The sequence below is a fragment of the Charadrius vociferus genome, unplaced genomic scaffold (assembly GCF_000708025.1).
Source record: "Charadrius vociferus isolate BGI_N301 unplaced genomic scaffold, ASM70802v2 scaffold160, whole genome shotgun sequence".
Taxonomy (NCBI): Eukaryota; Metazoa; Chordata; class Aves; order Charadriiformes; family Charadriidae; genus Charadrius; species Charadrius vociferus.
This window is the reverse complement of record NW_009646358.1, coordinates 210413-223202: the sequence shown is the minus strand read 5'-3', so window position 1 is coordinate 223202 and position 12790 is coordinate 210413. Positions and strand designations below refer to the sequence as shown.

Below are 12790 nucleotides of genomic sequence, written 5' to 3'. Positions count from 1 at the left end.
GGGGAGCCGCGCCGGGGGGCAGCCGTACCCGCACCATCCCCCCCTCCCCCCCAAAAAAAAACCCCGCCGGCGCCTCCCGGCTGGCTGAGCCGCTGGCGGTGTCCCAGGGCGGGATGGGGTGGGTTCACCTCCTTGCTGCTGCCCCCGGGGGGAGGATTCGGGCTGTTGGGTGGCATCGAGGAGGGCCGTGATGCCATCGGGGAAGGGGCTGGTTTTGTCCGTCGGGGAGCTGCGGATGTGTTCCTGTGGCTTTTGCGAACGGGGTCTGTCGTCTCTCCGTCCCCCACCACCCCAGTTAGGTTGGCGCTGAGGTGAAGGTGCAGCTGGGTTGGACGTCGCTGCGAGTGAAAGGCCACGTGTGGCGCTTCTCGTGGCGGGACTTCTGCTGCGTCCGATTGGGACACAGCGAAAGCAGAAATGAAGTCAAAATAATTCGATGGGATGATCAATATTTGCAGAGCGCTTCGTGGTATAGAGCGCTGGGCAAGTATTTAAGCCTCTCGGTGAGATGCACGTTCAGCCGCATAGCTTTGGTCTCGCAGATCCTGGTGAGTGCAGATAGCCAGCCGGATCCCAGGAGAATTTCTCCTGTAAATCACTGGGTGAAGGCAGTGGGGATTTCCCCCGGGGAGGGGTTGGGAGCTCATGCTTCTGCAGAGTAAAGAGCTTTGGGCTGCGAACCTTGCCATGGTTGTCGCAGACACGAGGTGTCCTGCCGGTGGTACCGACTGTTAGGGGACTGTTGCCATCGCCCCCACACAAGAAGACGTGGAACGATGTGCCTGCCTTTTTGTGCCACCTGGATTTAAGCGTGTGTTTAAAGTGCTTCCCTGTATTCAGTCCTCTCAATTAAGTATTCTTCTGTATCAAAATCTGTCGCATTAGTAATGTCGGGAAGATCAGTCCTTAGTTAACGGAATTGCCATTACATTCAACCTTTTTACAGGTTTTCTTGAGAAAGAAAAAACAGCCACATCTAGTTTCTAGGGCCAGTTACATACGTGAACATGAGATTTTCCAAGCTATGGAGGACTCTGTCATAATCCAGTAGGAATGTCTGTAGGAAAGTAACTTGCTGTTAAAGCGGGCATCTATTCAGAGAAACGACTGCAGAAATGGCATTGTGGGGTCCATGTTTATGGTTTCTCAGCAACGCTGGTTGACGTCTCCTCGGCTGCAAAATTAAAGGACGTATTTTTTTCGACTTGCCAGCTCTACAAGCTTAGCTGGGGCTCCCCGCCATGCTGGGCTCCATCAGGCTCACGCATCATCAGGACTTAAGAACCAGCACATGGAATTTAGTTCGTAGCTAATAGTTGATGCAGGAGACAGAAATGAGTCCAAGGCCTGAGCTTTGTTCACGCTGCAGGGCACTGTAAGGTATTCAAAACTTATTTTAAATGTTGAAGCATGAAGGTCTAGCCCTGCTTGAACCCCATGGCTGGATCTGTTTATTAGGTACCATTTCTACATGTAATCACATTGCCAGGAACAGCCAGTAGTTACATACGCACCCAGGCTTTCCTTTGATTCACTGGGAGTTTTGGATGTGCAAAGAATGTGGGAATGGATCCTACATGATTTATTGGCAGATAATTTACACAGGCTACTTCTTGGCTGCATTACGTGCATTTCCTTTCTGCAAAGCCTGTCTTGGAGTGGTTTAAGCACCATCAGATTTATCTGCATGAGCTTTTGAATACAGTTTTGGGAGAGAATGCCGTCAAGCTAACTTCCCCGGTTTTGGAAAAAAAAAAAAAAGAATATATATCTAGGTTATTTTTGTGTATGGTTATCCCTAGGGCTTTAAATGGCTATAAAGTAAGGACTATAGCCATTTAAAAGAAATTACTAGGAAAGGACCACAGTGACCTTGGCAATATCTAATTGCAGGCTAAACTTTCTGGGTGGGCATTCAGCACTGGATACAAAAAAAGTAAAAATCTTGGCAGGAGCTGCCAGGTCTCATTATTTTCAGTAGAGCTTGACATTTCCAGTGTTTAAAAAAAAAAAAAAGAATAAAAAGAATAAAGTCAACAACTTCAAAGCAGTAGGGGCATATGGAAAAAAATGTTTGTGCAAAACCAATTTAGCAGTGATATAATTACAATCAGAGAAATTAGCGAAGTGGGTTTTTTTCAGATTTGCTTATGGCTTTTCTTCTCTTCTCCCCTCCTCGTCCCCCCCCTGCAGGAATGGGAGCTGGTGGTGCTGGGGAAGTTGAAGTGGAACCTCGCAGCCGTCACCCCGCACGATTTCATCGAACACATCCTAAGGAAGCTGCCTCTACCTAAAGACAAGTTGCTTTTGATCCGGAAGCATGCACAAACGTTCATTGCCCTTTGTGCCACAGGTAGGCCAAGGTGCTCTGAGTACGCCTGCTGCTTGCCGTGTGGTTGACGGAGCAGATTAGTCACTGCTGGTACAAAGGCCTTTCATCTGCCCCATCCTTATGTGATGCGGGAAGAGCAGCTGAGGCCGGTGGGACTGATTGCAAAGGGAATCGTGAATCAGGCCCCGAAACGGCATATAAACAGAATTCTTGCAATCGGGAGCTGTAGTGCGGTTGCAGTCCGGCTCCTGCTCACGCGGGCGGTGTTTCTGCAGTGAAGTCAGTAAGACTTGATTAGACCATATGATGTTCTACTTTGCCCGTTCACTAATTTTTTAAAGGGCCACAGAGGCCAGGTTGGATGGGGCTTTGGGCAGCCTGGTCTAGTGGAAAGTGTCCCTGCCTGTGGCAGGGGGGTTGGAACTAAATGATCTTCAAGGTCCCTTCCAACCCAAACTGTTCTATGATTCTGTGGTCGTTCATAAGGACAGATGTGGGTCAGCCAAAATACTAGAAGTTGTTATGGCGCATTAGCCCGAAATGCATCGGGCTAATGCGTTAAATTAATATGTTCATAGATTTTCATTAACTGGACACTGTAAAAAGGTAAAAATTGTATTTTAACATGCATGTGATGATAGTACCACATTACTGAAGCATAGGGAATGAGAATTTAAAAAGTAACGACTTTTTTTTTTAAGCATCTGAATTCTTTCTCTAACTTCACTACAAGAAAGCAGTGAAACTAAGTCTGTTTCATAGGGAACTGTTACACTCCCCTTTTGTCGTATGTTTGGCTGTACACGGTTTCTGAAGATTTAGATGGGAGTAATTGCTTCTGTGGAAGAAAGGCTTTTAATTTATACCTGTATGCAAAACATGGGGGCTTGTTTCTTTTTTTTTCCCCCCAGTGACTTCAAGAAAATAAGTGTACACTGATTTTCATACAAAATATTAATGCTTATACCACTTCTTGGAAGCTAGACCTGGAACAGATGAACAGCATGCAGTGTTTTCCAGGGTTATTATCGAGTAGTATACGGCTCAGTGTTTGAATTCATTACAGTTTGACATAATCCTTTGCGATAGGAACTGTTCTGCCCACGTGTTTGCAGAGGGGAAAGGAAGACGAAGTGCAGCTTTTGGGTATGAATGTCTACTGCTATGCCTGCCTCTCGGTATTTGAGATGTAGTAGGCCAGTTTTTGCTCCCTCAATCAATCTGTTTTAGAAAACCTTATATGAGCTGTGTTAGAGTAATTGACTTTTTGTTTACCAAGATGCTCAAGCTTTTCCTTCTTTTCCCACCGCTGCATGATCCTTTTCAGGTGAAAGACCACAGGACTCAATACAAATATTGCTCAAAGTCTGCAGGATCACTCTTGGTAATTCATCAGACATTTCTGGAATAATTAGCTTTTTACTTTAGTATTAATCTGTTCCATCAGTTTTGCCTTCTTTCTTTGCCTTCTCCCCTTACCCAGGATTCATGCACACTATCCTTTTCTTCTGAGAAAGATTTTTTTTCCCATGGACATTTCTTTGGACCCTCGCAACACCATCAGCCATCAACCTCCAACATACCTGTTGTCTTCCAAACCAAACCAGTGTTCCCCCTCTTTTGTTGCTTTCATCTCCTACAATAGTGTTTTGTTTTGTTTTATCCAAGAGGACACTTTCTTGAGTGATGTAGATTTCATTACAATTTTACTTTTCAAATTCTGGTCTGTAATCCTTTGCCCTTGAAGTTTTCTGTGTAACCAAAACAGTATGGGACTGTGGGCTATGAAGGAGTTTCCAAAGTCCATGGCTTCTTTTCCACTCTTTCTCCATGAATTCTTGCATGGTTAGCTCCATGCTTTACCAGTCCATTTGCTGAGATCCAAAACAGCATCCCCTTTCCAACCCTTAGCCCAGTCATGCACTTAGAATCATAGAATGGTTTAGGTTGGAAGGTACCTTGAAGATCATCTCATTCCAACCCCCCTGCCATGGGCTGGGACACCTCCCACTAGACCAGGTTGCTCAAAGCCCCATCCAACATGGCCTTGAATGCTTCCAGGGATGGGGTTCTTTAGGCAACTTGTTCCAGTGTCTCACCGCCCTCACAGTAAAGAATTTCTTCCTTATATCTAGTCTAAATCTGCCCTCTTCCAGTTTACAACCGTTACCCCTCATCCTATCACTACACTCTGTGATAAAGAGTCCCTCTCCGCCTTTTCTTTAGGTCCCCTTCAGATAGTGGAAGGCTGCTATAAGGTGTCCCTGGAATCTTCTCTTCTTGAGGCTGAACAACCCCAACTCTCTCAGCCCGTCTTCATAGGAGAGGTGCTCCAGCCCTCTGATCATCTTCGTGGCCCTCCTCCAGACTCGCTCCAACAAGTCCGTGTCCTTCTGGGGACATGTTGGAGGCCCCAGAGCTGGACACAGTACTCCAGGTGGGGTCTCACAAGAGCTGAGTATAGGGGCAGAATGACCTCCCTCGACCTGCTGGCTGCACTTCTTTTGATGCAGCCCAGGATGCAGTTGGCTTTCTGGGCTGTGAGTGCACATTGCTAGCTCATGTTGAGTTTTTCATCCATCAACACCCCCAAGTCCTTCTCCTCAGGGCTGCTCTCAATCCATTCTCCACACAGCCTGTATTTGTGCTTGGGATTGCCCCGACCCACATGCAGGACCTTGCATTTGGCCTTGTTGAACTTTAATGAGGTTTGCATGGGCTCACCTCTCCAGCCTGTCCAGGTCCCTCTGGATGGCATCCCTTCCCTCTAGCATGTCGACCACTCCACATAGCTTGGTGTTGTCAGCAAACTTGCTGAGAGTGCACTCAATCCCACTGTCCATGTCGCTGACAAAGATGTTTGAGAGCACCAGTCCCAGTACCGACCCCTGAGGAATGCCACTTGTCACTGGTTTCTGCTTGGATATTGAGCCATTGACTGCAACTCTTGGAGTGCGACCATCCAGCCAGTTCCTTGTCCACCAAGTGGTCCATCCCTCAAATCCAGGTCTCTCCAACTTAGAGACAGACATGTCATGCAGGACAGTGTCAAATGCTTTGCACAAGTCCAGGTAAATGATCTCATTTGCTCTTCCCTTATCCACCAATGCTGTAACCCTGTCATAGAAGGCCACCAGATTTGTAAGACACGACTTGCCTTTAGTGACGCCATGCTGGTTGTCGCTGATCGCCTCCTTATTTTTCACGTGCCTTAGCATAGTTTCCAGGAGGATCTGCTCCATGATCTTGCCAGGCACAGAGGTGAGACTGACCGGCTCATAGTTCCCCAGGTCTTCCTTTTTTCCCTTTTTAAAAAACACTTCTCTCATGTGTTTCCCCTGTGTGGTCTGCTTCTCATGTTATAGATCTCCAGTGCATGAACCAAAGTCCTTTATGTAGCGTTTAAGGAGGCAACAAGTCACACTTTCTTTTCTTGTAAATGAAAGACATAATTGACTGCATATGGAGCTTCCTGAAAGACAGGGCACCACGGTGCTGGCTGTGGATTTTCTTTTCTTCTTGTCCCATTTTTCACAAGCCACTGTGTTGGCATTTAGTTTTGAGGAGGACCCTGCAACTCCTTGCAGTTTCGAAAGCGGAGATCTTACCCAAGCCCTCATTCCCAGTGTACAACAGGCTGCTGCCCCCATTTGCATTGTAGAAATGTCATGTTATTACTACTGTATTTCCCTTTCACTGCCACTCTTCTTGATGTCGTTCTTACCCTGCTCGGTGAAGAAAAGCCCCTTCTCATCAGACTTCCTTCCAGATCCAGTTGTCATTTCCTTTTCTTGTCCTATTTGTTGCAGAGCTCTCACTGGCTGCTGTGTTTCTTCTTTCCCTTTCTCCCTCAAAGCTTCTGCTCTCCACCAGCGTGGGTAAAGCCTGGTGTTTCATTTCCCCATTTGCCTTCTGTCAGCAGGCATGTGGCTTTCTTTGACATGTGGCTGCCTCTTCCCTTGCTCCCTCCATGTGTGATTTTAGCCTGGGTTTGACTCTTTTACCAGAGCTGGCTTTGCTGGCTGGCTAGCAGCTCTGGTCTGGAGCACAGCAACGTATCTCTTTCTTATTCCATCTCAGTGCAGTTTTCTCTACTTTCAAGTACTTTCTTTTCTTCTTCAGTGTATCGTGCAAAATCTGGCATATTTTGAACTTTTTTTCCTCTAGCTTGAGTTCTTCTTCACCAACTGCACCATTTCAATTTGCCAGAAGAAAAGTTATACCAGAAGTTCCCAAGTGTTGCCTGCCTTTACAGAGCCAGTTGTCATCTCCGTCCTGCACTGCTTTGTGTCAGCAAACGGAGAGAGAAGCAACCATTAACAGTTCTGAATGTTGTGCTGGATGTGTAGGATCACTTTGATACGCATCCCTGTTCTCCTTGCGATTTGAACGTAATGCAAAAGGAGTTGACACTTGGGTCTTTTGTGTATTCCTCTCAGTCATATTTTATCATTTTGGCACTCTCTCCATTTCTGTCTTTATTTTAAGCCCAGTTTCTGAAACAAGCTGCAGTGATATAAATCCACAGCTTCTCCCCAGTCCTTGCTGTGATTAATGATTCACATGAGCATGACTGAAACCAGAATGTATCCCCTCTTTGCCCTTGGTCTCATCTGAACATACGGCTGCTGAGCAAGACAGAACCTTATTCCCTGAATAAGAAGTTTTCTCTTTACCATTCTCTGCACTCACAATGCTTTCGGGAGCCTCCTTCTCTACTGGAAAGGGATGAAAGTGGTGTCTGTGTGCAGCCCGTCCCTGGCTGTGCTTCCAGCACCGCGGCCATGCAAACAAGGTACTGTCGTTAAGCGAGAGCTTGATCTGTTGGCTGGGAATTGCCTCTGAGTAAGCCAGCTTTCTTCAAGCTGCCTCGCTTGGTGCATGGTAGGAATGTATAGATTGACATGCACTGGCATAGCCTAGTCTATCATGATGTCATTTGTTTTCTCATTCCGCTGGTGGCTCCCTGTGTAAGTGAAAATCTCCTTCAGGCATCTTCTGAGTTTTAAAGGCGCTAAGAGGCTGCATCTGGACCCCTTGTCCTCACAATATAGATTGGCAAAATTGATGCTTACCACTTTTTGAGCATGGAAGGATCCTGTTTATCTGTGAGCCCAATGGAGATCATCCTTCTTCCGCTCTCTGGGATCCCGTCGCTTTGCCACTCTGACCCCAACTCTGTCTGTTCATTGCTTTGCACCCTTCATCCCTCCTCTGTCTCTTCGCACAGCACTCCACAGTTTGGAAATGTTTTCTCTGGGGTTGCCTGTTTGCTTGTATATGCTCTGCTCCAAGCCAGGGGATCGCTCCTGGAGGAGTGGGAACGGGCATCAGTTATAGAGCTGTGTGCAGAGCAGAAGAGGACCATGCGTTATTTCCTTTATTTCTGCATGCCCTTCATTTCTTCTTCTTCTAGGCTGTTCAGAGTGACAGATGTCCAGCTGCTTCCTTTCATTATGGTCTCTTACTGGAGGCTGTATGAGCCACTGTTTTGGCGCAGGATACCGCTTTTCATGTCAGAGCCTATAAGGGAATGGTTTTTTCGGGAGGACAGGCTGTGCAAGTCCGTCTTTCAGAAAGAGGAGCTGTGCGTCTCTGAACACAAGCTGTAATGGAGAGACTAATCTCACTGAGGAGGCTTTTGGTGTTTGATTTAAGTGGCGTGCAAAACTTGGAAGCAGAAAGCTTTGCAGACTTGCAGAGACAGAAGGCGACTGTGTGGATCCCTGGACTCAGACCCTTTGCATGGTCTCTTCTGTGCTTCAGCTGAGGCCTATGGCAGGTGAGATGTTCCCATGATGGATACAATGCAGCATCTCATAGACCGGTGGCTTTCAAAGGCTGTGTCTGCAAAGAGGCTAAGAAAGAGGAAGAAAATTTCAGCTTTAAGTCAGTTTTGTTCAGCGTGCCAAACCTCTGCCCACTGTTTCTGGGGCATTAATCATCTACATTGGAAAGCCGAGAAGGCTTTCTTTTAACTCCTGGGCCAAATCCTGGGTCTTTACTCAGACATAAGTTCTGTGGAAGTCAATGGGAGTGTTGTCTGAGCAAAGACTGCAAGATGAGGCCCATAAACCATAGTGATCTGGAGGGTAACCACACAGAATGCTTTGTAACACCAAGAGGCATGTTTGGTCCTCAGGACTCCTGCTGGGCAAGTCTACCGTGCATCCTTCCCCTCTCAGCCAATGTAAAAGTTATTTGGCTCTGTCCCTGCAAAAGATAAAAGTGTGATACGAGTTTTACTGGAGACCTGTTCGTTGCAGAGGGAAGGAAGGAAGTCCACAGAGGCTTTGTTGTGTGGATTAATCTCTTAAAAATAAAATACATGTTGCAAAGTGGCAGTGGTTGCACGAATACTTCTTGCATGACAGAAGATGGGGTAATCCACATGAATTTATTGCCATACAAAAGAAGGCTTTTGCTTGTTCCTGGGAGAGGCAGCTCATAGCAGTATATTGCACTCCAGCAAAATGAAGCCACGAGAACCATGGAAGCTCCATCAACAAGTAAGTAGGGCCTGGGGAGTGTTTGGTGAGAGCAGACACACTCCTTAAGTTGTAGGACCCATCAAATCTGGGAAGATGAGGTGGAAGGAAATGGAGGGAGAGAGACTTTGCTGTAGTAATTCCTGTGCTTCCGGATAAGCTGCCCTCCTTCCTACCAGATGCAGATCTGACCTTTTGATGGTTCAAGTGCTAACGTAATCCTGATCTTTGGTTAGGCTTCCTTACTGAAGGTGTAGAACGAGTGAAAATAATAATCAGTGCGAACAGTTGTTGAGAAACAGAGTTTATGATCAGATAATATGCATGTTGTACTGAGTGTTCATATACTTTACATAGGCTACTCGACGTGTTTCCCTGTCTCTACCTCACTTGGATGGTTGTGATGTTAGCGTTAGCATTTAGGATACTTTAGACCCACTTGTATAAGAGCCAAATACTTTTTGCCTTACTGTAGCCAAGGAACAGAATTAGGTGTCTGCGCTTCCGCCTACTCAAAGAACAGAAGCAGGTCTGCATCCTATTTTACTTGACAGTTTTTTGTTTGGTCATACTTGGCACTGCCGTGCCCTTTTTTGAAGGGCTGAAGAGTCATCTGGTTTTGCCTTTAAAAGCAGAAATAGTTAACGTAGGGGAAAATTGCTGTGTCTTGTAGAAATACGAGAGCAAGAAGAAAAAAAATGGCCAATGCAGTTAAAACCAACTGCATTTGAAAAAAAATCAGCACACTGACACTGGCATAGCATTTGAATCAAAAGAGGCTATAATTAAATTCACTACTTACATTATTTCCCTTAGACCTTTCTTTTAAACTTACTGGGTAAAATATAAATCCATGCTTGTCTTCATAGTAAAGTCATTGGCTGAGTGAAGTTTGAGGCTGGGTGAAATTTGACCATTACCTGTATCATTTTATAAACCGATAAACAGATACTGATTACTGTCATGATTCTGTTCTCCTGATGGAGGTAACATTCCTTTTTTTTTCTTTTTCCCCCGCATGAGAGTGTTGTCTTCCTCACGACAGCAGTTTCCAATGCTCTGTTTGCAGCTCTCATGAACCTCTATCAAATTACAGAGATGAAAACTGGCTGTTAAAAAACCCAGCCTGCGCCCAGAGCAGTAGCAAGGGTCATTGTAAGAAGGTAGAGTTTCCCATCTGGCTTTGGCACACCGGGCACATTCAGCCTGGATATTTGTCAGTGCTCTTTTCCTTCCGGCAGTTTTCATTTATTGGCTGTGAGTTAGGGCTTCCCCTTGCAGGACCTCTCTGGGTTCCTGCCTCCAGTTCCCTCCTGCTTTAGACTGACTATGAACCTTGCATTTTCCTGGCTCGGAGGTAGTGAAGTCCACCGGATCAGGGGAGAGCCAGCAAAAGAGCTCGGCCATGGTGTGCAGGGTCGTAGAACCTAATCGTCGTTTATGTGTGCCACGCCGGCTGAAAAACTTCCTCGGCACGTGCATACGTTCGTGCCCGGGCTATGTGAGCTCTGGTCTGAAAGCAGGATGCGGATTCAGGGTACCCTGAATTTTCTTGATGACTCAGCTGGCTGGTCCAGAGGTGGCTGTGTTGCAAAGGGCGCTGTTTCTTATATTGGCTGGTTTTTTTTCCAACACTTGAGTCAGTGGGGTTGTGCAAGGTTGGTCCCTTGTTTTTAAGGTCCTTTAGGAAAAAGGTGATATTGAAATGGGGATGGGGTGGTTTCTGGTGTTTATTGCCTGGGAATAGAAAGTAAAACAAATCCTGCTTTCTTACAACCCGTTTCTTCCTTGAAGTGTTTGTGTGTTCACATCCTCGTAGACTATGCGTTGTTGCACTACTCCCCTGACTTTTAACGAGACTCCTTTGTACTTTGTCACAGAATTGCATAAATCACAACAAAGTTAGAGGCAGAGCCGTGTCTTCAGTGCAGGCTCTGGGTGCCCATTAACCAAGGTTGCACATCAGTCCAAAAGAAGGATTTAGCCCACAGCCTTGTTTCAGGTGTCCAGTAAGAAGTGATTTTTAACATTCCCTCTGTAATTCAGGGTTCCTCATCTCCAACAAGTAAAAGCGAATGTTTCAGAATCAAATTTTTAAGTCTTCTCTCTCCCTCTTCTGTTTTGATTTTTTTTTTTTAAATCTCAGGGCAAGCTTGTAACTTAATTCTGGGGGCAGTTTCACCTGGGTGAAAACTGAGTGAGGATGGCAGGACCTGGCTTGTTATCATGGGGGAAGCAGGGATAGAGTTTTATAATTGAAAATAATGTGTAAAAAGCTTGTTTTGAATTTCTGGATGGAATGTAAGAGACTCAGAGGGGGGTTCTGCATCCCCTCAGATACGGTACTTAATATTTATGCTTTCATTGCACCTTGACAAACATTTCACGTAGTTATTGCTTTGCTTGAATATGGAAATATGTTAATTACAGCCTTTATTCCACTGCCTGCTCTTTTCCTCAGCCTTTTCTATTCAACCCTCTAGGTGGCCCAGCACAATGTGGCTTCTTTTCTTTCAATGAGCTCTTTCCACACTAATAGGGTCCAGGGTGATGTGGAGAACCATGTGCACAAAATTGGTGCACCACCCCCCATCCCTTTGTGGGCATGTCAGGTTAAATTCATATCAGCAGGAGGGTCACTGCCATGATTTTCAATAGCGCGAGATGAGGTGATGACTTCAGACAATGGTGCCACACTCTCCAGTTGGAGACACTTGCCTCACCAGTTGCAGTAGTTAATTAATATGCTAAAAATAGAACCCAGTGATACAAATCGCTGCCTGTTGTACAACAAAGACTGGGCATGTGTAGCTTTGATAGCCAAGTTTATGGTGCTTGTTATGGAGGGAAGTTAGTTTAGAGCTAGAGGCAATGTAAGACTTTCTGGATGCTGAGCTTTAGTCACTCTGGGCCTCTGGCCATTCGCTCGCTGTCTCATTTGCATTATGAATGACATTAAGGGAACTAACAAGGTTATTGGGCATAGAAGTGTTCTCATGTGACCCCACGTGGAAGCAGACCTACAGCAGTGCTAGTTGGCAGGGGCACTGTGCCTCTTTATTCAGCTTCCTAGGAAGACGGTTTCTGGGAGTAGATATAAAATCAACCACGAGAAAACCAGCATTTGGATAATGTGGAGGACCTGGTGCAAGCCCCTAGGAGGCAAGGAAGTTCAGGAGGCAGGCTGGAGCTGTGTCCTTTGCTCAGCCCGTCGTGCCTGGGCGATGCTGAGCATTGGGTGTAGGATGCAGGAGCTCCCTCTTGCTCAGGTCCTCCCCGCAAGCTGCTCGGGGCAGGGTGAGGCTGCTCTGTGGGGACTCAGTGACCATGCATGAGGGTGTGGGGTCCATCCAGGACTCTGAGTGGGTCCGTTTTTCTCTTCTGCTGCCTCAAATGCTGGGTGGGAGGGGGTGGGTTTTCATTCTCACCCACTGCATCGTAGCTTCTGTAGGGATTGTCCAAACGCTGGCAGAGTTTGAGAGGTTTCACATCATCTTTTTGCTACATCTTCCTCGAAACTCAGGACAAGGAGGAGTAAATTATGTGGAAGGTCCATTGCCACCCGTAGTTCCCAGGCATGACTAGGAGATGGTTTGGTAAGCCCAAAGATTGAATGTGGGAGTCGCTTCCAACTTAGGGCCACTTTGGCCAAGTGCAGCCTCACTTACACCAACGCAAGCACACAGGATTTGCAAATTCAAGGAAATGCAGCATGTACAAGAGGAGAAACAGACCCGTGGAGGTGTAGTCTTGTTTAATTTATCCCTTTTCTAAAGAAATTAGTGCAATTGCTGATGAATTTCTCTATGTAGATGAGAGCAGAGATGAGATTTCTGTATAAGATGAGAGCTAGGCCTCTTCTGTAAATGTTTGAACATTCTTAAATTGTATAGACGTTTGTTGTTTCCTCCATGGACCAGGATGAGATGTTGGACAGTCACACAAGCACATAATCATTTACGGCCTTTAT

General features: G+C 46.1%; 1 protein-coding gene across 1 annotated transcript in view; it reads left to right on the top strand.

Annotated features, from left to right (window-relative positions):
- CCND2 (cyclin D2) overlaps nt 1–12790 on the top strand; it is a 35776-nt gene that overhangs the window by 2409 nt on the left and 20577 nt on the right. Inside the window, exon 2 of the mRNA XM_009894194.1 lies at nt 2194–2353. Within this exon, the coding sequence (XP_009892496.1) occupies nt 2194–2353 (160 nt within the window). The remainder of the gene's footprint in view (nt 1–2193; nt 2354–12790) is intronic.